The sequence below is a fragment of the Sprattus sprattus genome (assembly GCF_963457725.1).
Source record: "Sprattus sprattus genome assembly, chromosome: 12".
Taxonomy (NCBI): Eukaryota; Metazoa; Chordata; class Actinopteri; order Clupeiformes; family Clupeidae; genus Sprattus; species Sprattus sprattus.
The window spans coordinates 20221611-20248633 of record NC_137910.1 but is presented as its reverse complement, the minus strand read 5'-3'; the positions used below and the strand labels follow the sequence as shown (position 1 = coordinate 20248633).

General features: G+C 45.1%; 1 protein-coding gene across 1 annotated transcript in view; it reads left to right on the top strand.

Annotated features, from left to right (window-relative positions):
• The window catches only part of LOC308373013 (protocadherin-15-like), a gene marked incomplete at both ends in the record, with an annotated part of 150871 nt that overhangs the window by 102529 nt on the left and 21319 nt on the right, over positions 1–27023 (top strand). Inside the window, 3 exons of the mRNA XM_080848405.1 lie at positions 17401–17510; positions 18315–18455; positions 23717–23844. Coding sequence (XP_080704531.1) covers positions 17401–17510; positions 18315–18455; positions 23717–23844 — 379 coding nt within the window. The remainder of the gene's footprint in view (positions 1–17400; positions 17511–18314; positions 18456–23716; positions 23845–27023) is intronic.

Here is a 27023-nt window from a genome sequence, read left to right as displayed (position 1 = left end):
TGTCCTACACACAGGTGGAAGGTCAAAGCTTTGAGCAGGTTTTGCTGGGATAGAGGACAGATGATGTGTTTGTGTGTGTGTGTGTGTGTGGTATATATGTGTGTGAGCGGTGTGTGAGTGGCTGCCCGTGGCACATTAATTATAGACAAGCCAGGACCAGGTGTTCATTCTCTTCCCGTAGCTAGCTGTCATGAACTCTCTTCCTCAAGCTGTGTTAATGAAGCTGACAGTGTTGTTGAATCTCCGAGAGCAAACCCAAGTTCATCACCTTATTAGTGGCTCTCCAAAAGACAAACACCTACTGGCCGTCTGTGTCTGTATGTGTGTCTGTGTGCATCTGTGTGCGTGTAGTACGTGCGTACAGTATGTCTGTGTGTGAAATGGTTGTGGTTCATGCATTTGTGTCTACATGTGTGTGTGTGTGTAAATTAGTTGTAGTTCATGGGTGTGTGTCTGTGTCTGCATGTGTGTTTGTGTGTGCGTGTGTATGCCTGTGTGTGTGTGTAAATTAGTTCTGGTTCATGCGTGTGTGTCTATTAGAATGTTGGTATCCATGAGCATGGTGGTCTTCCCAGTAGGACTGATTATGTTTTTTTCCGGAGAGGTTTGAGAGTGATTCAGTCAGGACTCAGGAGTGCACAGACAATGGTAACCATGGGCATGGTTGCACGGATACCAGAACCTCATATTGCAACATTCCATCACCCTGTTGCATGTCCCCCCTGTAGCACCAACTTACTGTGCTCTCAAGCGTCCTAATTCCACCGCTTTTTTCTGAAGTTCTGAAGAGACTGTAGCTTTATCTCTTCTGCTATTGCAGCTTCACAAATGCATACAAATGTTTGGTTTAGCTCAGCAGGAGTCCTCCCACTCTCATCAGAGGTGTGGGAGGGTACAGGAAGCCAGGAGGCCATTAGCACATTTAGTAGGATGTGCGTTAAAAGGAGTGAGATGCTCTGCAGAGTCGAATGTCAACCTCTGACATTACATCAAACAGCACCCACTCTCAGGTGTCCGGACACATTGTCATTGTTAGGTGTGTGTGTGTGTGTGTGTGTGTGTGTGTGTGTGTGTGTGTGTGTGTGTGTGTGTGTATGTGTGTGTGTGTGTGTGCGTGTGCGTGTGTGCATGCGTGTGTGTGTGTCTGAGTATGAAATCTGTGTCTGCAGGTTGCCTTCCTGCTTCTAAGAGAGACATCCCTCTGGCTGTCTGTCATTTTGATGAGGTCCTTTTTGCACACAGCAGTCAGTCAGTCAGTCACTCGCTGGCTGTTCATCGTCTATTAGCACATCTCCCGGAGGGGCACCTGAGAGTAACCTGAGGGAGTGTGACTAGACTAGACCGGGGGCGTCTGGGCGCACCAGTCTCAGTGCGGTGTAAATTAGATGGGGTTCCCAAGGCAGCCGTGATTCAGGGCTCTCCCTGGGCCACTAAGGCTGCTAGAGCCCCAGCCGACTGCAGTTCTAGCACCCTAGAACAGCCAAGCTGTCTGAAGCCCTAAATCTCACGACAGAGATGCTAATGTGCAGCCACACACACACACACACGCATGTACGCACGCACGCACACACACACACAAGCACACCAACACAAACACACACGCACGCATGTATGCACACACACACAGACACACAAACGCATGCATGCACACACATATTAATCATACATAGCCAGATGTAAAGTAACATCTGGAGAAAGACGTGGTAAAATGGGGCCTACATGTGGAGATGCACAATAACAGCATTATTTTACATTGTCATATGTGACAAAGACGGTTTAAATTCTATAAAATGTAAATGGGACCTAATATCTCCCCTTGCCATCATTAGATCTTGCAATACGATTGTCAAAGGAGGCTGTGTCTGTCATCAACTTGAACCAGTCTGTGAAGCTAAGCTTTATCTGACTTTTCCAGTGTCTGGCCATAATTCTTATTGCGGTGATAAACCCAGCTGTTGCCAGGACAGACTTCATGTTTTAGACCCCTAGTGGTAACAGGGATCTGTCTCCTAATAGACAAAGTTGGGAGGATTCTGGTGATGGAGTGGCCAACCACTCTCCAATAGTTTTAATAATTTGTCTCCAAAAAGGGGAAATGAATGGGCAATCCCACCTGAGCCCATGGCATTCTGATATTTCCTTCACTGATTGTCCCTCACTAATTCTATTTTAGGAAGCTTAACTGGTGTGTAATAATATCTGTGAATCACCGTATAATGTGTGAATGTCCTGACTGCATCCCTCACTGTCCATTTAGCTTTGAACATCACGTTTATCCATATATCCTCCCCAATGCATGAATTCAGGTCCCTTTCCCAAATCTGCCTTAAATGATCACAATGACAATACAGGCTATTTGCCATATTTTTTTAAAAAAATCAAGAAACTCAGGCATCTTAAGATAGCAAAGTGGTTCATTTCTAACCTCAGGTGAAAAATTCAAATGTGTAACATAGTTCCTCACCTGTAAAAAATAAATCTGCTTTATCTGCTAGGTTTAATATTTGCTGAAGTTCTTCTGAAATACGTCATCGTTATACAAATCACTAATCCCTTTGATCCTATTGGTTGTTTTCAACTAAGAACTCCATGCAAAAAGATTCCTTCTGTATTTTAATTGAGTGTGTTATTCCACACAGTTGAATACATTTGTTTAAACTGGGATATGTGTGATTGCTTATGCACCTTTGCCCAGTCCTCTCTAGAGTACTGCATAATTGGGTTGAGATGCCTCTTTGTCTTAACCGCTTGTGACAGAGCCTCAATTGGTCCGAGTGAGGACACTTGCTCCCTCTCTACCTCCAGCCACCCCGAACAGGAACTAGCACCAATCCAATGCTCAGCTATTTTAGACACTTTCGAAAGCTGTTCTGTACAGCTCCACTTTGGGCAACACAATGACTCCCATGCTCCTAGTTGGGTACAGTTTTAAAGCTTTATACAGGCCTTTATCCCATTCCACAGAAATTCTCTAATTGTACTGTTTAAAGAAACTGGAATACTTAAAGGTAACATAATTAATCTGTGGAGTTTCCAACATTTAAATGGTGTTGATCTTTCCCCATAAACTGAGGTTGATCATTTTCCACTTGTCTAGATTAGTCTTAATAATCAGTGAAACAAGTTGAAGCAGTGGGGAAAAAATTTACCATAAAAATGAAAAACAAAAAATGTACCATATTGGTAACATCTGGAGTAAGACTGATTCAAAGATATTGCATTCCTTAATCTATCAATTTGAATCCTCATTACCTGGGACATCCATGTCTTTTATTTGGTCTGGTGCCAGACTTGGGAGCTGAATCTCTGAAAACCAAGTTTAAAATGTTTCAAGGGTTAAAAGGGTCTATCTGATGTATAATGAGTTCATAGACACCTGGTTGATTTCCTTAGCTGAAGTAACAATATTTCCATTACTAGTTTTAATGCCTGCCATTACATGTATTACAGTTTCCTCGTGTTTTTTTAATTGCCTAGCCAGCTTTGTCTAACACTTTCAGCTTTTCAACAGATGGTGCACTGATGCAAATAACTAAAATCAATTATAGGCCCCAAAATAGTGACCCCCCAAACAGCAAATTAGAATGTCTGGGCTTAAGGTATCAAATGAACATGAAAAATAGGAGAATTGTCAGGAGGAAATTTGTATGCAACCATATTCATCAGCTGTCCCGTGTGATTCCCCGTACTTTCTGTTTGTTATTTGTACACTAAAGCACACAACTTAAGAGTTGGAAATATCATTATTGGTTTGACAGTCCACAGGTAGAGACAGTGATGTCTTTTCCAGATGAACATGCTTCCTAAAGTTGCTGATATGAAGCAGTAACAGTAGGTTACTTTGGCAGTTGTTTTGTCTTTTTGTTGTATAGCCCACACAAACACACACACAATCTCTCTCTCTCACACACACACAAACACACACACACACACACACACACACACACACACACACACACACACACACACCAACACACACACAAACAGATTCAAGTTTGGGATCCTCGCTGCAGCACGCCATGTCTGTTCATTTCATGGCTGCGCAGGTGATGGATCTTCCTGCTGAGGCCGTGTTTGATCTTCAGTGACCCCAACTAAATCAGCCTTGACTTCTCTCCCCCCTCCCCCCCAGATCACAGCGGAGCCGCCAAACAACAGGGCCCAACCTATACCCACACACACACACACACACACACACACACACACACACACACACACACACACACACACTCACACAGCAAAATCAGCCTTGACTCCCCATCCCCTTACATATCACAGTGGAGCTGCCAGCAGCGGAACCCAACTCAGCTGACAGCCCCCAGAGTTGCACCCCCTGCCCCCAGCCCCAAATATCACGCAAAGGTCACCAGCGCAACTTCTAGCATAGCCTCTAGAAGAGTCTGTGTGTGTGTGTGTGTGTGTGTATGTGAGAGAGAGAGAGGGGCACCTTTCTTCCCCAGCTGGAGGAGTTGTTTTCGAGTTTGTTGGAAGCGGGACTGTTTTTAGCGCTTGCCAGGCAGCCTCTAAATAATCAGGACAGTCAGTCATCAGTGGCTGATTGTGTTTGATGGAGAGAGGAAGGAGAGAGAGGGGGAAAGGAAAGACAGAAGAAAAGGGAGAGAGAGGGAGGGGGGTGAGAGGGAGAGAGGGAGAGAATATACAGAGGTCTGGGTGCATGAAACAACGCTGTGCGGTTTTGAGTCTCTATGAGTGAGCCTCCCTGTGGGTTGTGTGTGTGTGTCTGAGTGTGTGTGTGTCTGAGTGTGTGTGTGTCTGAGGCCGTATGTGTGTGTGTGTGTGTGTGTGTGTGTGTGTGTGTGTGTGTGTGTGTGTGTGTGTGTGTGTGTGTCTGTCTGTGTCTTGTCAGTGTGCCAGAGCCAGATCCCATTATTTGGGTGGCACGTTGTCCTTGCGCTGGCACGCTGTCTGAGGGCTCAGTGGCCATATCCTGGGTGGGCATTCATGACTGGCAGAAGCTTGGCACCCGAGGACTGGCCACCACTGTCAGGGCCGCCGAGGTCGACTCTGCCACCAGCACGGGTGCAGCCCTGCGCCACCCGCCTGGCACACTGGCATCTGCCGCAGTGTGTACAAGGCCACAGGCTACCCACAGGCACCTTCTCTCCTCTCATCCTCCAACCCATAATCCCCCTCTGCTTTGTTCTCTTCGTCCAGATGTAACGGCATGCTGGCTGGCGTCTCTTGTCTCGCCCCCTCTCTCTCTCCCCTCTCCTCTGGGCGCAGTCTCCTGCATTCACTTCTATTGTTTCTTCATTATAGAAATGATTTTTCTGGCCCTTCAGCAGCCACTGGCTTTTCAGGCCTGATGGAATCAGGCCTGCTGTGGAATGGGTGTTTTCTGTGGAGCGGTCAGGACAGCTGTTCAGAGATGCTGGGCAGGTTTCAGGATTAGTGGCGGCCAGCCGTGGATTAAGCCTGCGTGCAGCTCTGTGGATTAAATGAATGCGAATATTTAATCCTCGATATTTAAAACCAGTGGTGGGACATCAAATAGAAACCAGGGAGTATAGTCAGGGTCGGCTCACTATTGTGATGGTAATAGTTTCTCTAAAGAGACCTGCAGTGATAACACATGGTTACTCTCCCATAAATTCCCTCATGAATACTCTCAGAGGCCTGTTTACAACTATGCAATTTTCAGATGCATATGTCTAAGAGCGAGAAGCAGACACAGCTATTGGCCATAAACAGGTAGGCTGCGAGAACCACAGAACTGACGAGTGCAGTGTGAGCATGTGTTTGTAACCTTGTGTGTGTGTGCGCGACTGCGCGCATGTGTGTGCGCATGTGTGTGAAGGTGTGAGTGTGTGAATGTGTTTGTTTGTGTGTGAGCATGCTTCTGTATGTATTTGTATGTGTGTGTTTGTGTGTGTGGCTGTGTGCAGAAGTGATGACTCCTGGGGTCATCCGGCATGTGTCGTGACACATGCACACACATGCACACACATGCACACACACACACACACACACACACACACACACACAGATATTTTGAACAGCACAAACTGCCACAGCGGATGGCAGAGGGGTTCCAGCGTGCTGAAGATTGGCCGTGACCCCTCCACTCGGGAGACTGGTTTGATGTGCTCATCAAATGGCCCCCGCTGCTGTTTCTTTACCGGGGAGGAGGCCTTCCATCATCTCCTTCGCCTTCTATGAGAGAGCCACTCATTTTCTCATCTCTCTCTCTCTCTCTCTCTCTCTCTAGCACTCTCTCTCTCTCGTTCCTGCGTTGATCAGAGGAGGAGTGGAGCCATAATGTAAAAACACAGTAGTGGTCTGTGGAATAGAAGGAGAAATAAGTAAATATTCAATTCTGAAAAGAAACCACCTCTTATATTGATTTGCAAAAAAGGGCTGCTGAAAATCCTTCAAGTGAGGGTTGTGTGTGTGTGTGTGTGTGTGTGTGTGTGGGTGTGTGTGTGTGTGTGTGTGTGTGTGTGTGTGTGTGTGTGTGTGTGTGTGTGTGTGTGTGTGTGTGTGTGTGTGTGTGTGTGTGTGTGTGTGTGTGTGTGTGTGTGTGCGCGTGTGTGTGTGTGTGTGTGAAAGAATGAGCAAGAGAACGAGAGAAATAGTGTGTTCACTAATGGAAAAAGGGATAGATGTTGCTTCTCTGCTGCAGGCCTTATTATCTGAGACACTCTCTGTTATGCTGCACGCACACACACGCACACGCACACACACACACACACGCACACACACGCACACACACACACACACACACACACACACACACACACACACACACACACACACACACACACACACACACACACAAACACACACACTCTCCCTCTCTCTCTCTCAGCTCTATCTCTCTCAGCATGTCATCCTTTCACTCCCTCAGAGAGTATGTGAGAGAGAATTCTCCCTCCACAAATGTCAACAGGAGACAGAGATGTCTAATGCTCAAACCCCAGTGTTGTTGCCTAGCACAGAAATCAGTAGTGGATGCATCCCCCTCCCTCTATCTCTCTCTCTGTCTCTCTCTCTCTCTCTCTCTCTCTCTCTCTTTGTCTCTCTCTGTCTTTTTCTTTCTTTCTCTCCCTCTCTGTCTCTTTTCTCTGTATATGTGGGTGCATACACTGTTTATACTGTTATCCTCTGGTTTATTGCTGTTTGGTAATGGTATTGCACATGGTATTGCTGTTGCCTGAATCGATGCTACCTTGTTGAAGCAAACGTTAAAGAGAAATGCACACTAATCAGATCAGTCCGGAGGTCACATTCAAGCTTTAAAATGCTATTAGTGGTTCACAGAGGTATTTCAGAGATGGTTTTCTCCTCTGCCTTGGGGGCCTATAAATCTAAACTCACTTTCCTCAGCGTGAGACGAGGTGTCAGAAAGAGACTGAACACAGATACTTTACACAAATATCAAGTCAACAAACAAGTGGAAAACCTCTTGTCAGAGAAAGTCTTCTTTAGAGGTGTCTACTTTAACTTTTTACTCTATGAACTTTGGCTCTTCTCTACTCTCCATCAGTATTTTATTGTCTGTTTGAGAATGTGAATGTATGTATGTATGAGAGTGTGTGTGGGGTGTGTGTGTGTTCTTGCTTGCTTGCTTCTTTTTGACTTTGTACATCAGTATGCAGTTTGTGTAGGGAGCAAGGAATCCTCTATCATACACTATACCCCACCACTTCATCTCTCTCTCTCTCTCTCTCTCTCTCTCTCTCTCTCTCTTTCTCTCTACCCTTACTTTTTGGTCTCTCAAAAGTACAGACACACCAGTACACACACACACACACACACACACACACACACACACACACACACACACACACACACACACACACACACACACACACACACAGAAAGAATGTTGTGTTGAAACAATGTACCTCATCTAACTGTTACTTCCCTTTTCTTTTTGTTTGTGGTCCAAGCAGGTGTCCTATGTATAAAACATATCAGGCTCCTGGTACACACAGACACACACACGCACACACGCATGTAAACACACACATACACCCTGCTTTTTTTCACGTTCTCAACGTTCTCTCTGCATTATGATTTCCAGCAGTATTTGTTTTCATCGTTTCTTATGTCACAGTTTACATGAATTATACGGCTCCTCCGAATGTTGCAAAAAGTTCCATTGAGTGGGCCACCACAACGTGCGGAGGTCTGATATTTGTTTATAATGAACGCTGCAAAAAAATGAATGACCGCTTTCATTTGCCAACAGGTTTTGCGCTTCTAATTTACATCTTGCTTATCATTCCGCAAGTAGTCCATTCACTTAACGTAACAGAAATTCATTTCTGACTTGAAGTCAGTAAGTAATAGGTTGCTTCGCAACACCTGAAACATACAAAAATGCAGTGTGTCAGGGTACTGTTCGTCCCGTCAAGATTTATTTTCTGATAGTGACTGCTGGAATAAACATTATCCCTCACATATATGTATATACTGTATTTATATGTATATCAGATGCCTTGAATCTGGTGACGCTCTTACTCAAGAGTTGGCAGGTGATTTGGATCAAGTCAGAAATAATTTCCTCTCCTGGACTAGAAGTACACATAATCACTGTTATCGAGAAGCTAGTCAGGCTTGGCAAATTCTTTTGAATCTTCCTGAAGTTTATTCAACAAAAACTTGAGATTACTGTTTCTCTTTTTTTCTGTCAGATACAAATGCATTCAATTATACAACCATTTAAATGGGAAATGTTACTTGATGACAGAACGCACTTCATAAATTGTTCTGTCATTCACAAGCCGTGTTCAATCAGTGAAAACAGCTAAACAAATATGATGCTGTTCTCTCTCCAGCACACAGCACACATACAAATAAAAAACAAGAGATCAAATCGACTTAAATCTTTGTGCCTGGAGAACTTGCCTGCCACTGACTTGTTTATGGCACATTGGGAGGAATTAATGTAGCATCCGAAAACAGCTGAAAAATAAACACCTAAAAGACAAAACACTCAGGCATACTTAGACATACAAGAGAGCGATTTCATCTCCTCTGACGCTCAGCAAGCATCTCTAAACTCAGGTATCTGTAAAAGTCTACTCTCCGAGATAAAAAAAGGAATTCCATCTGGAAACTCCTGTGTGTGCATTTTTATGACCGCTTGACTTATGTCTGTGTCTTTCCCTGTGATAGATTGCAAAGATTGCCTCCAGCAGGTTTTTATGGCTTGAGAGGTGCCGATTTTCACTCCGTGCGTTTATTTTATTTCATTTTTTTCCCCTCCTTCTTCTACAGGGTTAGGATGTAGCAAGGGGGAGGCCTCTCTCCTCTCTCTCCCTTTGATTAAACTGTTTGAACAGCCAGGTCAGGTCCTTCAGAATCCCATTAAAAGAGGCTGACCGGAGACGGAGCCTGCAGACGGGTGTCCTTGAGTGGGTCGGCCGGTGCTGGTTAGCATGCCGGCCCTTTGCCAAGTGAAAACACACTAATGAAATTTGAAAAGGTATAATAGGACACAGGTTAGAGGCCATATCCTGTGCAAACTCACCCCTGAGCTGTCAAACTCTGTTAGCTTGAGTGTGTGTGTGTGTGTGTGTGTGTGTGTGTGTGTGTGTGTGTGTTTGTGAGAGAGAGAGTTAGAGAGAAAGTGGAAGGAGAGAGAGAGAGAGGAAGGGAGGATGAGAGGGGGGGGGCTTGAGAAGATGGTGTCATCCGGGGAGGTGAGAGAGAGGTAGTGAGAGCAAAAAGAGTGTGAGAGGAGATGGGGGGAGGGTATGAGAGAAAGAGAGAGAACAAAAGAGAGAGAGTAGAGAGAGCTATTGTTTATAATTACCTCTGTGCTGTTCATCAGGAGTCTGACAGGGCCGCGAAGGTCACAGAGAGGGGTGCACAGGGACCCGACTGGGCTTGTTGGGTTTGACAAACATCCACACACATATGAACATCCACACATAAGAACAGACACACACACACACACACACACACACACACACACACACACAAACATACATTAAGAGGCATGGCTAGGGTTTATTGTTTTTCTATAGTTGATTGAGTCATGTATGCTTTCAATCCCTTCCATTTACAAACACTACTGACTCACAGGCTTGTCTCAAACACACACACACACACACATACGCCAGACACAAAAACAACACATGCACACATATCTCTCCAGCAACCCATAAACACAGACTTCACATATCGAACACACACACATAAACATGCTGTCCGAATAGCTTCTCTGCCAAGTCCTATCATCATCTTCCTGTGTCCCACCCCAATCCATTTTCTGCCTGACACCTTTGAGTTGACAGTTTGTGTGTGTGTGTGTGTGTGTGCGTGTGTGTGCGCGCGCGTGTGTGTGTGTGTGTGTGTGTGTGTGTGTGTGTGTGTGTGTGTGTGTGTGTGTGTGTGTGTGTGTGTGTGTGTGTGTGTGACAGAGTAGCATTATTGGTGTATGTGTTTTCTTTGTTTATATATGTGTGTACATGAAGAAGTGAGAAAGTGAGAGAGCAGCAGGATGCACATGCCCCTGTGTGTGTGTGTGTGTGTGTGTGTGTGTGTGTGTGTGTGTGTGTGTGTGTGTGTGTGTGTGTGTGTGTGTGTGTGTGTTGGCCTCTGTGTCAGATTGCAGTGTTTGCCTATGTGTGAGATTGTGTGTGTCAGTATGTGTTCAAGATGAAGCTGTCGCCCTGTCAGCCAGTTTGTCAGTCACATTTGCAATGATCACGTGCATCTGCCACCTCATGGCAAAACAGTGCAGAATTATTACCACCCTCCCACTCCCCCTCCATCTCTCTCTCTATTCCATCCTCCCTCCCTCTCCACTCCACAGAGACCCATCTCTGCAGTCAGAGCACACACACACTCTTGCCCTATCCACCCAGTGTAACTCACACATGGCCTCCTGTTTTGAGTCTCTTCTTTGGCTCTGGCTTGTGTGCAGTGTGGAGGCTCATTCGTCTCCCCTGCCATATACCTGAACCTGTAGTGAAGGGCAGGGCCCCAGGCATGGCCCCTGAGGGTCCCTCATACATTAGGTCTTAATGGCCGCATCTTTTTTTAATTAGCTCAGCTTTCATCCCCTGGAGGAGAAACAAAGTTGAAGCAAAAAGGATAGGATGAAAAGGATAGGAGAGGAGAGGAGAGGAGTAGATAGGAGTAGAGAGCTTGGAGATATGTTATTCTAAGAGACATGTTGTTTGTATGGAGGAACATGATATTCTTATTCCTTCCCTTGAAATTGCTTTGAATCATTTGGTTGACCTGTGATTTAATGAGTCTCTGTGTGCTTCTCTGCCCTTGTGCTTGAACTGCAGGCAATCTCCTTTCAATCATTTGTGTTATTTAAATGACGCCAGTTGCATCTGTGTGTGTGTGTGTGTGTGTGTGTGTGTGTGTGTGTGTGTGTGTGTGTGTGTGTGTGTGTGTGTGTGTGCACGCTCGTTTTTCCTCATTTCCCATCCTTTTTCCTGAGCCCTTGGAGATATGTACTTCTTCATATCCTGTCTTTGCAAAAGTCAGCTCTATCACAGCCTTGTCTGGTAATTGGCATTGTGGAGAGGAATGGCACTAGGACTGGGCCTGGAACTCTCTCTCTGTGCCTGTCATCGTTGGGGTTCAGCTGAAACCCAAGTAGTGAGCTGCTGCCCTGGACCAGGCTGGACCAGAGCTGCTGGATCCAATCGCTTTCAGATCCAGGCCAGAGTTAATAATATAGTTATGATAAGCATTTCAGTTCTACAGCAGCTGTCTATCAAGAGCCTATGGTGCTTTACAGATTGTGTGAATCGGTAAGACTTTCTTACCTAAGTAAGATAAGAAGAAGAAGAAGAAAAAGAAGAATGAATGAATCAGCTTCTTTGTTGTACAAAGCCCCTGAAGATAACTGAGAAGCCCTAGCAGTCAGAAGTCCAATACGTGTGCCCACTGTGGCGTTACCACCGGTGTTTTCACCCTGAACCACACTGTGGCGTTACAGCAGCCGGTCTTACCTGCGTGTTTGTACCCTGAACCACACTGGCTCTTATCCAGGGTGTGCTCTGCTGCTTTTCACATTCCCTCCCTGCTCTTCAGATTCAGCCTCCCATTATGTAACTCACTGCCAGTGTGTGTGGCACTGGAGGACACTGTAGCCCTTGTGGGATTGACGCTATCTCCCTCTTTCTGCTTTTCACTGGATAGATGTCGTCTCGCCCATCTATCAATCTCTGCTCGGCGTGAACAGATCTCTTAGACTGGGGAGAGATGAAGTATTCAGTCTCTACCGAGCTCTACAGCCTTTTTGTGTCGGCCTGATATATGCAAGCATGGCTTCTGAGACCCATAACCCCAGTGAGACCCAGTGGTGTGACAGGACCTCAGAGTACTATGGGCCATCCTTCTTTCGACCTTTTCCTTTTTTATTTCTTTTCTTTTCCTTTTTTATTTTTTTTTTATTTATATTTTGTGTTCAGAATCTCACATACACATATTTATATTTTTTCAGATTCTATGTGTATGGCAAACAGTATACTTATTTTCTTACTATTCAAGTATACCAGAAATAAGGAGAAATAGAAGTAAAAGAAAAACAAGCAAACATACATACATACATACATACAAATGAACAAACAAAAACAATATCATAGTAATAAAACTATAAATAAAGCAGAGAGAAATCATTTTCAATAGAGTAAATAAAGCTTTCTACCTGTTCCTCGTCTATTCCTTCTCCTTCCTTCACGGTCCTCCATGTTGTTCTGCCTGCTGTATGGAGTGGGTACTGCATGTCCAGCTGAACACTCATAATGTGGAATTGTCCACCTGCCTGTGATAAACGTTTTTCCAAAGTGCTTTTCTGTGTTTCACAGTATGACCATGGGCATTTTCCCCTTTCCTGTAAAACAAAAAAGAAAAAGAAAGAAAATGACCAAACAAGGTGTCAGAGGTTCGCCTGGTCTTTCACACAAATCCATTCCTGGCTCTGAGATGTGACATGTTCAGCTCACACTCTGGGACCTTTCAGAGAGGTCTCACCTCAGTAGTGCTGTCTTCTTGTGTGTGTTTGCAGGTGTGTGCATGTTCATGTGTGTGTTTGTGTGTGTGTGTGTGTGTGTGTGTGTTTGTGCATGTTCATGCGTGTGTGTGTGTGCTCTGTGGTCTTTCAGAGGGGTCTCACCTCAGTAGTGCTGTCTTCTGTGTGTGTGTTTGCGGGTGTGTGCATGTTCATGTGTGTGTGTGTGTGTGTTTGTGTATGTGTGCATGTTCATGCGTGTGTGTGTGTGTGTGTGTGTGTGTGTGTGTGTGCTCTGTGGTCTTTCAGAGAGGTCTCACCTAAGTAGTGCTGTCTGGGCTCCAGCGTCTCCTCAGGCAGAAGGGAATGGATTCTTGTGTGCGTGCATGTGTGTGTGTGTGTGTGTGTGAGTGTGTGTGTTTGTGTGTGTGTGTGTGTGTGTGTGTGTGTGTGTGTGTGTGCCAGTATCTCCTTGCACCACTGTTCTTCAACACAACCACCTCTGCACCCAACTCCGGCGTGACCCCCACCAGCCCACCCTTCCAACCACACTTTGATCCAGCGTGCGCTCGATCCTAGCTGGAGGCCTCCACGCCAGCTCTCCTTTTATGAGCCGGCGCCCCTGTTCATCTAAAAGAACACACAGGCCCAACCTACCCCCCTGCAGTGTCTTCGCCTCCGACCTCTACTACGCTCCACTCCGCTCTACCTGCAGGCTGTTATTTCACTGTTTTCTTCCCCGTTGTTTATTCTGTTCTGTATTTATTTTTAATTTATTCCCAAGCTTGCCACAGAGATTTGCAAGTGTGGGAGATGGAGTGATGACGAGAGGGGGTAAAACGGGAGAGGTGATTCTCTATTATCTTTCTGTTTTCCTCTCCCTGCGGGCAGGGAGAGAGCGAGAAAGAGAGACAGAGAGAGAGAGAGAGACAGACAGGGAGAGAAAGAAAGAATAAGAGAGTGTGTGTTTAGAAGGGCAAAGGCAATTGGCACTCAGTTTCTCCGGTAGGATGCTTATCCCAATTCTTGCCCGTCTAGTCTATAAGTGTTATTATGTTTTTTGTTTTTTTAAAAGCAGGCTCTGTACCTTTGAGTAATAATGTGTAAGTGGATTCCCTCTGAAAGGAGATGAATGTTTCAAATGTGACAAATTCCCATGTTATTTTGCAGTCCCCTCTTATCAACTCCTTTCACGCTCTTGCATCCTTCACACACACGTGCACACACACACACACACACACACGCAGACACAGATACACACACGCACACACACACACACACGCGCGCACACACAAGCACACACACACACACACACACCCAGAGGGTTGTTTTGGTGCCCAGTCATTTCCATGGTAACGCCTCTTGAGCTTATTTAAATGTGGCTTCTCTGCTCTCTCTGCCCTCGGCCTGGCAGTAGTAGTCTCTCTCCTCAGTCATCCCTGTCTGTGTCTTTCCCCTTTTCTCATTCTTTCTCTACCCTTTCTCTCCATCTTTTTGTCCCTCTATCTCTCTCCCACTGCCCCCCTCTCATTTGTTCTTTTTCACTGTCTCTCACTCTCTTTCTTTTTAGTCTCAGTCCCTCTCTCGCTCTCCCCCTTCCTCACTCTCTTTCTCTACCCCCCCCCCCCCCCCCCTCCTTTCCCTCAGTGTTGTCTGAGCCTGTTTACAGCAGTGAAGGGAGAATGTTGTGTATTGTGAAAGCATGAGTGGGAGGATGGCGGGTCAGGGGAGTGTGTGTGTAATCATCAGATCAGGGGTGTGTGTAATCATCCTGTACTGACTTATCCACAATGGATAAGGGGATGGGATGTTGTCTGCTCTCTTCTCTTCTTCTGACACATGCTCACTCACTCTTTCATTCTTTCTCTCTCCTTCACTCTCTTTCTCTCTCTCTCTTTCACTTGCTCACTCACTCTTTCATCATTCTTTCTCTCTCCTTCACTCAGTCTCTCCATCTCTCTCTCTCTCTCTCTCTCTCTTTCACTTGCTTACTCACTCTTTCATTCTTTCTCTATACTTCACTCAGTCTCTCCATCTCTCTCTCTCTCTCTCTCTCTCTTTCACTTGCTTACTCACTCTTTCATTCTTTCTCTATACTTCACTCAGTTTCTCCAGCTCTCTCTCTCTCTCTCTCTCTCTCTCTCTTTCACTTGCTCACTCACTCGTTCATTCTTCCTCTATACTTCACTCAATTTTCCATCTCTCTCTGTCTTTCACTTGCTCACTCACTCTTTCATCATTCTTTCTCTCTCCTTCACTCAGTCTCTCCGTCTCACTCTCGCTCTCTCTTTCACTTGCTCACTCACTCTTTCATTCTTTCTCTATACTTCACTCAGTTTCTCCGTCTCTTTCTCTCTCTCTCTTTCACTTGCTCACTCACTCCTACATTCTTTCTCTATACTTCACTCAATTTTCCGTCTCTCTCTCTCTTTCACTTGCTCACTCACTCTTTCATTCTTTCTTTATACTTCACTCAGTCTCTCCGTCTCTCTCTCTCTCTCTCTCTCTTTCACTTGCTCACTCACACTTTCATTCTTTCTCTCTCCTTCACTCAGTCTCTCCGTCTCACTCTCTCTCTCTCTTTCACTTGCTCACTCACTCTTTCTCTCCCTCGCCTGTCTCTCTTTTTCTCACTCCTTCGCTCAGTCTCTGTCTCTGTCTCTCTCCCACCTGGTCACTCACTCTTTCAATCTTTCTCTCTCTCACTGTCTCTCTCTTTCTCTCTCCTTCGCTCAGTCTCTCTGTCTCTGTCTCTCTGTCACTGTCTGTTGTGTTGTTGTTTTGAGAGCCCGAGAGCATCTCTAATGGCAGCTACTGATCTCATGTGGAAGTGTTTTGACAGCTCAGACAGACAGAGAGATAGAGATAGAGACAGGGAAGTCTGTGTGTCTGTGTCGCTGTGTCTGTGTATTTGTGTGTGTGTGTGTGTGTGTATGAGCGATAGAGTGAGACAGAGAGAGAAGGTGTGTGTGTGTGTGTGTGTGTGTGTGTGTGTGTGTGTGTGTGTGTGTGTGTGTGTGTGCGCGTGTGAAAGAGAGAGAAAGAATGAGAGAAAAAGACAAACACATAGACACGAGGTGTAGACCCTCAGGTGACTTTCAGCACTCAGTCTGGACTGTGTGTGTAATGTCCAGGGGTGTGTGTGTGTGTGTGATGTCCAGGACTGTGTGTGTGTGTGATGTCCAGGGTTGTATGTGTGTGTAATGTCCAGGACTGTGCGTGTGTAATATTCATGGGTGTGTGTGTGTGTGTGTGTGTGTGTGTGTGTGTGTGTGTGTGTGTGTGTGTGTGTGTGTGTAATGTCCAGAGGTTTGTGTGTGATGTCCAGGGGTGTGTGTGTGTGTGTAATGTCCAGGGGTGTGTGTGTGTAATGTCCAGGGCTGTGTGTGTGAAATGTCCAGGGCTGTGTGTGTGATGTCCAGGACTGTGTGGACTGTGTGGACTGTGTGTGTGTAATGTCCAGGGGTGTGTGTGTGTGATGTCCAGGGGTGTGTGTGTAATGTGCAGGACTGTGTGTGTGTGTGTGTGTAATGTCCAGGGCTGTGTGTATGTGTGTAATGTCCAGGGGTGTGTGTGTGTAATGTCCAGGGCTGTGTGTGTGTGTGTGTAATGTCCAGGGCTGTGTGTGTGTGTGTAATGTCCAGGGGTGTGTGTGTGATGTGAATTCCAGGGGTGTGTGTGTGATGTCCAGGACTGTGTGGACTGTGTGGACTGTGTGTGTGTAATGTCCAGGGGTGTGTGTGTGTGATGTCCAGGGGTGTGTGTGTAATGTGCAGGACTGTGTGTGTGTGTGTGTAATGTCCAGGGCTGTGTGTATGTGTGTAATGTCCAGGGGTGTGTGTGTGTAATGTCCAGGGCTGTGTGTGTGTGTGTGTAATGTCCAGGGCTGTGTGTGTGTGTGTAATGTCCAGGGGTGTGTGTGTGTAATGTCCAGGGCTGTGTGTGTGTGTGATGTCCAGGGGTGTGTGTGTGTGTGTGTGTAATGTCCAGAGGTGTGTGTGTGATGTGAATTCCAGGGGTGTGTGTGTGATGGGATTCCAGGTGTGCCCAGCATGGGACACACAGTAGCGCTCAGAGGCTCTTTAAACTCTCTCCCTCTCCTCTCCTGGCCACTGCTGCACCTGTGTGTTGTGTGAAGAGGTAATTGGCACTTAGCACCATTTCCCTGTGATGGCCGAGACTTTGTGGGTGCTGCCTCACAGTGTGAGTGTGTGTGAGAGAGAGAGAGAGAGAGAGAGAGAGAGAGAGAGAGAAAGAAAGAGAGAGATGGCTTTCTCCACTGCTCTCAGTGGAACTGAGAATACATTTCCACCTGCTGTTGTTGTGCCCTGGCCTCTCTGTTGTCATCAACTTAAATGTGCTTTCTTTTCTTCCTTCTCTCTATGCCACCTTTCTCTCTATCTTTCTCTGACCCACATCTCTCCTCCCTCAACCCTGCTACCTTTTCTTAGGTTTCCCCCGGTCAGTGAGAATGCCGCGGTTGGTCGGGCAGTGGGTCTGATCCTAGCGGCAGCGATTAACACCACCATATTCTACTCCATAGTGGGGGGCAATGAAGGAGGTAAGCACATTGCATGCTGGGTAATTGGCTGTTGCCAGGCTGGCCTTTTTTGTGCATGTCTAAATGGAGTACTAAAAAAAGGAACAGAACTACAGGGCATTTTAGTGGCTGGATAAAGAGCCTGTCAAACTGAACAGCTGTTCAAGCTAAGTTGATCTTAGCAGAGTTGGCTTGAGAGTGGCTGCTTGATCTCTTGAAATGACAGAATCGTGACAAATGTGAGCACTGGTGCTGCAGTGAATAAGAAGCTTTCCAAAACCTCTTTTAAACAATCTCATTGGCTGTGCCTGCAAAAGCAGGTCCAGAGCATGTCCTACTCTTTTAGACACGCAGCCTAGGACAGGACATTGTGCACGTGAGTCAGGTTCACCAGCTACAGGGCACCTGGGTCGTTCAGAGTAAATGGGTGTCTATGGAGGTTATGGTACCAAATCATTATTAGTAAATCGTGAACTATGATTTTTCTCAGGCGGTAAGCTCTTGTTGAGTTGGTTATGGCTGCCTGTGTATAGCAGTAGTCATACCATAAGTTCAACTCTGATCTATTTACGCGCTACAGATGTCCACAAACATGAGTTCAACAGCTATACGTTTGACCTTGACCTGTTTACGTGCTAAAGATGTCCACAACCATGTGTTCCACAGCTATACGTTTGACCTTGACCTGTTTACGTGCTACAGATGTCCACAACCATGTGTTCCACAGCTATACGTTTGACCTTGACCTGTTTACGTGAGTCAGACATCCACTGCTATAACATGTTTTCTCTCTCTGGCTGTTTGTTTGTTGTCTGCTGCCTGCAGGGAAGTTTGTGGTGAACAACCGCACGGGGATGATCTACACAGCCAAGCCGCTGGACTACGAGATGGTCAAGTCCTACGTGTTGCGAGTGCAGGCCGACTCTCTCACCATCGTGTTGGCAAACCTGCGCGTGCCCTCCAAATGTAAGATCACTAGCTTTCGTTCGTACTGTGTCACCTTTAGCCGCAGTGTAGTGTTTTAAGCTAAACATTGGAGTTGGTTTAAGGTTTAAAAAATAATAATTGTCAAGATTTATTCAAATTTTAGGCAAAGTTTTAGTCATAATTATCTCAGTTTTCATGATATTTTCTACACTGCCACTTAAACAGGACACATGCCTTCCTACACAACTACCAAACTAGCTTATGAAAACTGGCTGTTGGTGTGACTTCAGGTGACAAATTGCTTGTGTGTTTTCCACAAGGCTCTCCATCCGCATTCTGAACAATACATGTCGTGCTTTCAGTTTAAAAAGAAGAGAAAAGTGTTCACAGACGCCAGCCAATGATTATGGTCGGCAGTTATTTATTAGTCAGCTATGACAAGGTTAGCTCGCTCACATTAGCTTAACTGAAAGCTTGCGTTTGTGCGGACATGCACTGAGCAGGAAAACTAAATCATCCAATGAGAAAGATGCATGGAAGCAGTAAGAATGTGACATATTTTTGCATGTGAATGATTGGTTAAAAAGGCAAACAATCAATTATTCGTGTAAATAACCGTAAACAACCGTGATCTGCGATCAGCTATTTCGTCTCGTCTCGACTCGCCAGGGCATAATAATCAGAGATTTCGCCTTCATTTTTGTTGCCGTTGGTGTACAATTTAGTGTTAGCTAAATTAACACTGTTGCAGTGTTGAAAATAGCAACTCCTGTACACAGTAGCGGTCGATGGCAGGTTGACAGAGGCTTTAGAGTGCTTTTCAAACAGGATTATAGGCCATGAAAGTGTGAGAGGTAACTGCACGTTACAGCCAGAGATAGCAAAGTGAAGTGTATATAAACCCATAAACGCTTGGGAAAAAACAACAACAGAAAAAAACAATGTGTAGCACAGTGTCAGAGCAGCCAACTTCAAACAGCCAGGCATTTCTTACTCACTTAACGGGTGAAAAATGACAGTGTGCACGTGAGTGTGTGTGTGTGTGTGTGTGTGTGTGTGTGTCTCCTCTTGTGGTTATCTGTGTTGTTACTGAATAGGGCAGTCAGTAACCCCCTGCTGTGAGTATTCTATTATACACTTTATTGATGCGCGTTAAAGGGATTGGAGCAGATCAGGAAGAAAATTACTCAAATAAGATTGTTACAGTCCAATTAGTCAGACACACACACATATGCACGCACACACATGCACATATACATGCACACACACACACACACACACACACACACACAGACTCATTTTGTATTAATGGATTGATCAATTGCTATTGTGGGAAATTGAAACTGGGGGAAGTAAAGAGCTCGTTGTGCATAAATCATCATCTACCCCACTTGAGTTAATATTGCACGGTGAAATATTCAACCATGTGGGCCCTATTTTAACGATCAGAAACGCAAGTAGGACAGCGCCAAATGCAAGTAGCTGTGTGGGCGGCTCTATGGCGCATTTGCTATTATAACGGCGGAAAAAACACACTTGCGCCTGGCGCAAATGTCAAATGGGTTGGTCCAAAGGAGGTTACTCAGCCATAGGTGTGGTTTGGGCGTAATATGCAATAAACCAATCAGAGCGTCATCTCACATTCCCTTTAAGAGCGAGGAGCGCATATTCCATAGCGGCTTGTTATTATAATGGCGGAATTACCTGGAGGAAGACGGGGAGGCCACCAGAAGGTGTGTTACCAGAAACAATCACGGCAATATTTTCCCATGCTTGTTTGGAGAAATGTATTTACTTTCATTTCTCGTTTGTATTTTTTCAGTTACAAGAATTCGTTTTTTGGTGGTAACATATTTGAAATAAAAGTCACAAAAACATACTTTCCGATGTTTTGGGTTCACCCTCACTGAATCACTAGGTTATGTATGCATGGTGATAATATTGCACCCATCGGCACATGCAGTTCAATCTCACGTCTTCTAAAGTCCTCTAATCTATCCTCATTTATGTCATTGACACAATCCATGATTCATGGCAATGTTGTGTTAAACACTGGGGGGGCACGTATGTGAATATGGGTGCAGTCTATAGCGCCAAGGACGCCAGGGAACCCATACTTCTCCCAGAACGCCTGCTTAGCCCTCTCTTGGCTGTCGGGTGTTACGGGAAATTTTATGAATTCCCCAGCATGTCGGACTAGACCTGACGTAACTGCATGTATAGCCGAACTTATTGCAGACTGTGATAGGGACAGTGTGCGTCTGTCCCCAGCTCATCTGCCAGGAGATGGCAGACATCAGAACCGCCATTACAATTAACCTGAATCATTTGGGTCAATGTGTACGCTAGATGTATGCCTATGTTTAAAATATCTTGGATATGGATATCACAATGATTTCCTCATGTGGTAAATACTTTATGTTCCTTGTAATTATATATGGCTTGCCAAAAAATTGGTGTAAATCTCTCGTGTAGACGAGAGAAGTAAAGTGTAGCCTACTGTGCGGCCAAGCACGCATCCTTAAAATAGCGTCTGAATATGCGCCACAGACTCTACACAATGCGCCTCTGACATTAGACTAGCTTTTTTCCGGTCTACGGCGCAATTTCGTCGTGAAACTGCAAAATACCACTTGCGCCTGAGAAACGCCTTCTCTGTTCCGCCCCGCCCATTTCGGCGCAAGTTAATTTTGATGCGCGCCTCTGGAGGGAAAATCCCGCTGTGCGCCGGGTGCAAGATAGGAATGATACATGCGTCGGTGACAATGTCAATTGCGCTGGGTGCAAGATAGGGCCCTGTGTGTGATTGTGCAGTGCACACATGTGTGTGCAGTGGCGGCGCCAGGGGGGGGCTAGGGGGTGCTAGAGCACCCCCTAGATTGGCCATAGCACCCCCATAGCACCCCCAAGAAAATAATGGTTTATTTAGGCCTATTATTGTTATTTAATTTCATTCTGAGTTCTTAATAAAATGTATTGTGTGATAATAATATTTTAATCACAAAAGAAAATAACAGATTGAAATAAACAGATTGTTCACGTAGCACGACACAGACACGTTACGCGTGAACGTGATTGTTCAATGAGTAGTAGGCTAAGTAACAGTAATCCTCGCGAGCGGTCAATTTTAAGTCAAGCGTTCACAAAATCACGAAAATGGATAGGTATTTGATCCGCAAATTTCCTCGAGTTGAATAAGATGTTCAAGAGGAAGAAAAATGCAAGAGGTGTTGGATTCTGATTCTGATGTAGAGGAAGAGGAAGAGGAACATCCTGGTCCAAGTCAACCCTTCACCTCTACTGAGGGCGCTGCTAGCCATGCTGCTAGCACCCTGGGTGACTTAAGCATGAACGCCCAGGATGGTCCGAAAAGACCAATATTACAAAAATGTTGTGGAAAGCTTGCGCTTCACTGCTTGTCAGGGGATCTCACAGCGAGGCCACATTGAAGATGAGGATTCAGCAAACAGGGGTAATGTCCGCGAGTTGCTATCTGTAATTGGAAAATTTGATAAAACCGTTCAGAAAAAGTTAGATAACAACCCGTCAAATGCAAAGTATGTGCACCATGACGTGCAGAATGAGATCAATGTAATGGCAGAAATAATTAGGAAACAATTAAGGGATGTTTTAAGCATAGTTTTGTGCGCACTTTTTGATCTCTTATTATTGTGGTTTCTATTGGTCTCATTCATGTTTTTATTGATTGTGACCTAAAATAATATAGCCTACACTTTTTGAAAGCATTTCTGACTCTTTGCCTTTTTAAGTTAATTCTATCTGATATTCTAATCTGCCGTCTTTAGTTAGAAGTGTATTGAACTTGGTATGTTTAGTTTAATTTGTCGCACATGGTAGTGGTGACCTGGTAGTCATCTGGCGCAAACTTAAATCCACACACTGAAGTAAGTGAAGTATTTGGGATTACGTTATCTATAACATGCTGCATCCATTTTGACCGTCGGAGATGAACGCAGCTTTGTGCGCGTCCGTCAGAAGTAGCCTAATGATAATAATAATACCATCGATTTGAATGACGCTTTTTATGTACCCCAAAGACTCGTTAGAGATCAAACGCCTAAACATATGTGACGATATGGTGGGGAGGTGTTGTAGTAGAGAAAAATGAGACTCATATGCTATCACCCTAAATTCATAGCACCCTCAGTAAAACGCCGAGCACCCCCATAGCACCACCAGAAAAAAATCTCTGGCGCCGCCACTGTGTGTGTGTGAGTGTGTGTTTGTATGTACAACAATGTATGTGTGTTTGTGTGCAGTGCACAATGTGTGTGTGAGTGTGTGTTTGTATGTGGGAGTATGCGTGTTCGTGTGCATATAAATGTATGTTTGTTTGTGTGCAGTACACAGATGTGTGTGTTTGCATGTAAAAGTATATATGTGTGTTTGTGTGCATATGTATGTAAGTGTGTTTGTATGCATATGTGTGTATATTTGTGTTTGCATGGTGGGGTGCTTATGAATTCGAAAAAAAGAGATGTGTGTGAAAATGATTTTTCATTTACTGTGGGTATTTTTCGTCTCTTTCCCTCTCTCTCTCAGTCCAACCCCTGCTCCAGCCTCCTGTGTTGGGTTGGAGACCTTTGTAATATGATGTATAGCATTTTGTTTGTACTATTCCCTTGGTATGGCTCGAGTTCTTTTGTACTATGGCTCGAGGAGAATGACTGTGTGACCGTGTGTGTGTGTGTTTGTGTGTATTTGTGTGTGTGTGTGTGTGTGTGTGTATTTGTGTGTGTGTGTGTGTGTGTGTGATTGTGTGTGTGTGTGTGTATTTGTGTGTATGTGTTTGAGAGAGAGAGAGAGAGAGAGAGAAAGAGAGAGTGAGTGAATAATGGCCTCTGACAGTGCATATTCCTCACCTTTAGTGTTGGTGCCTCTGTGTACATATTTGTGCTGAACACCTCTCTCTAACCGTGACAAATAGATCTGCAGAGCGCTTTCCCTCGGCCGTGTGTTTGTGTGTGTGTGTGTGTGTTTGTGTGTGTGTGTGTGTGAGTGCATGCGCAGGGTGGGCCACTTTTAGAGGCAGACAGAAACATTTTGCAGTTGGAGTTTTTGGTCTTTTTTTGGGGGGGGTGGGAGTACTTTTGCAAAAGTGAAGAGCAGGGAGAAGTAGAGTTTCCCACCAGTGTGATTGTGTGTGTGTGTGTGTGTGTGTGTGTGTTGGTTTGTGTGTCTATCTTTGTTTGTGTGTGTGTGTGTGTTTGTGTGTGTGTGTGTGTGTGTGTGCTACCTCACTCAAACTGTGTGTCTCCCCATCTGTCTGTCTCTCTCAGCAAACACGGCGAAGGTGTTCATCGATGTGCAGGATGAGAATGACCATCCTCCTGTTTTCGCCAGGAAGCTCTACATCGGGGGTGTAACTGAGGACACCAGAACCTTCACTTCTGTTCTCAAAATTGTGGTAAGGCAGTGTGTGTGTGCGTGTGTGTGTGTGTGTATTTGTGGGTTCAGACAGATCAGATTTCAAATTTAAATTCTCACTATTACACTGATAAATTGCATCCTGTGTGTTCATTACCACAGATGTGTAGTGTTCGTAACCACAGATGTGTAGTGTTCATAACCACACAGACCACAGATGTGTAGTGTTCATAACCACAGATGTGTAGTGTTCATAACCACAGATGTGTAGTGTTCATAACCACAGATGTGTAGTGTTCTTAACCACAGATGTGTAGTGTTCATAACCACAGATGTGTAGTGTTCTTAACCACACGGAACCACAGATGTGTAGTGTTCATAACCACAGATGTGTAGTGTTCATAACCACAGATGTGTAGTGTTCATAACCACAGATGTGTAGTGTTCATAACCACAGATGTGTAGTGTTCATAACCACAGATGTGTAGTGTTCATAACCACATGGCAGTCTACTGTATGCTCAGTGGTTTGTCAAGTCACACGGTGGACATGGCGAGCATGTAGATTTCTGGCAGACGTCTGTCTCTGTAAGCACCCTCCATCAGAGTGGAGTGTGTGTGTGTGTGTGTGTGTGTGTGTGTCTGTGTCTGTGTCTGTGTGTGTCTGTGTGTGTGTGTGTGTCTGTGTCTCTGTGTGTGTGTGTGTTGCCGGTATGACATTGGAAGTTGTCCACTGTATGAACATTTCATATCAAATAGAGGTCCATATAATTATGAGTGTTCGGTAGTGTTGACATGAGTGTTCACACCTGTAACATGGGAAATCCTGGAAAATGACTTTCATTGATAGTCATCTGAAGGGACTGACTGACATTCTAAACACATTAATAAAGACCTCCCCCCCACACACACACACACATTATGCAAATCCTCTTGAAAGAGCACTTTTCACATAACCTAGTTTCACTTTCATTCGTCACCATGGTTCCTAGACCAGACTCTCTCCTGAGCTTGCTGCAAGCCCACTGCAGTGTTTCCCTTTGTGAAAAAGAGTGAAAAGAGACGGGGAGAAAGAGAGAGAGAGAGAGAGAGAGAGAGATAGAGATACACACACAGAGAGAAATAGAGGGAGATGGTTAAAGATAGACAGATTTAATAAGATATCCCTCTAGGCCCAGAAAAATTGATCAGAGTTGCAGCTTAATGTGTGTATGTATGTATGTTTGTGTGTGTGTGTGTTTGTGTGTGTGTGTGTGTGTGTGTGTGTGTGAGAGAGAGTGCACCTGCTTGTGACTTCAATCACATACTCTTAATTGACAGTTATGTGTCACAGATCTTTTCACAGATTTAAAGCCAGAGATTCAGCCCCCACTAATTAGACAGCGACAGGGTGAGAGAACAAGGGAAAGTAACACATTCAAGTATCTCTGTGTGTGTGTGTGTGTGTATGTGTGTGTGTGTGTGTGTGTGTGTGTGTGTGTGTGTGTGTGTGTGTGTGTGTGTGTGTGTGTATGTGTGTGTGTGTGTGTGTGTGTGTGTGTGTGTGTGTGTGTGTGTGTGTGTGTGTGGATGGGTGGTTTTTAGCTTCTGTGTGCATGCACACAGGGTTATTTTATACATGTAGTCAACTTTTATGTTCTTTTTTTCTACCATCTCAACATCTCCCCCTACAGGTCCTATGACAAACTACTCCGGGTCTCCTGTGTCAAACGTTTCTCCATGACTCCATAATTAGTGGAGCGCTGCAAATTAGATTTGTGCAGTGGGATAGCTACCCATTACAGTGATGCTTTGGCAGGGCTGTGTGTCTTACACACAGAGAGTCCGTCCAGATTTTACTTTCCCGTTGTAATTTACAACTCTGTTTTATTATTTGTATTACTATTTTGTATAAGTCTAGAGCTAGGGCCAGGGCTAGGGTCATTACTAATGACACTGCTTAAGCTGAGTAACTAGGGAAACCACACAATGTAACAATGTAAGCTCCTTCAATCAATAGTTATTTAACCAGCTGCTGATGAAACACTATGTGCCTGTAATTACGACATCTCTCTCCCACTATACACTCACCCTACTCTCTCCACTCAGCCTGGCCTCACCTGGCCCCTTGGCCTCCTACCACAGCACAGTCAGGAGGTCCACAAACAACACCCCTCTGAGTCTGGCCATTGCAACGCCAGTCTGACCTTTGGCAGGTGGACATCAGGTCAGACCCAGACTACACAGCCATTCGTCAGCCATCCAGGCTGAAAGGGCTGATTGACGTTTTGACTGGGTTCCACGTTCAGCTTTTCACCTATGTACTCAGCAATGCTCACACTGTGTGTGTGTGTGTGTGTGTGTGTGTGTGTGTGTGTGTGTGTGTGTGTGTGTGTGTGTGTGTGTGTGTGTGTGTGTGTGTGTGTGTGTGTGTGTGTGTGTGTGTGTGTGTGTGTGTGTGTGTGTGTGTGTGTGTGTGTGTGTGTGTGTGTGTGTGTGTGTGTGTGTGTGCATGTACCTGCTAAAAGCTATTTCAGTCATCCTCTCTGCCTTACCCACTAATGTAGGCATGTGTCAGATCTGAAAGCTTTATTTGGTCTCATTCGCCACAGACGGCGTGTGTGACTGCATACTCAAGTTGGCAGTTATGGGATTTTTTTGCTCTTTAAATGGTGGGTGCGCATGTAAGATGGAGACCCGCACTGTTGTCATTCACTTCAAGCCCGCCACCTGTCAGTCTTTGTCACAGGGAATGGCTCTGTGGGGAAATTGTTGTCAGACAGAAGGTAGAGTTGGAAGCTTAGAAAGGAAAATTATCCTTTCTGACAACAGATGCTCAATACTCTGCATACTACAAACTCTTTTGGTGTGTGTGTGTGTGTGAGTGTCTGTGTGTTTCTTTCCATTTCCATTGCCAATACATATATTGATACGTATAAATCTCCACATATGCGTATGTCTCCATACCTGACATACCCATGGACGTATTATGAAACCATGGGCACCTGGGCCTGGACATGTAAAAGGGCCCCCCTCGCGAAAAAAATAAATGTGCATTCGCAAAACACAGACGCACACACAAACACCATTGGGCGTATATATATATATTACCGACAATGCGTTGGATTTTACAGTCGAATAAGATAGTTGGGCTATTGTATTGGGAAAGTAGACAGGTCAAAGTTTTATCCATAACATCCACCTTCGGTGAGGTGTGCACTGCACTGGTATTGTTTCTGAC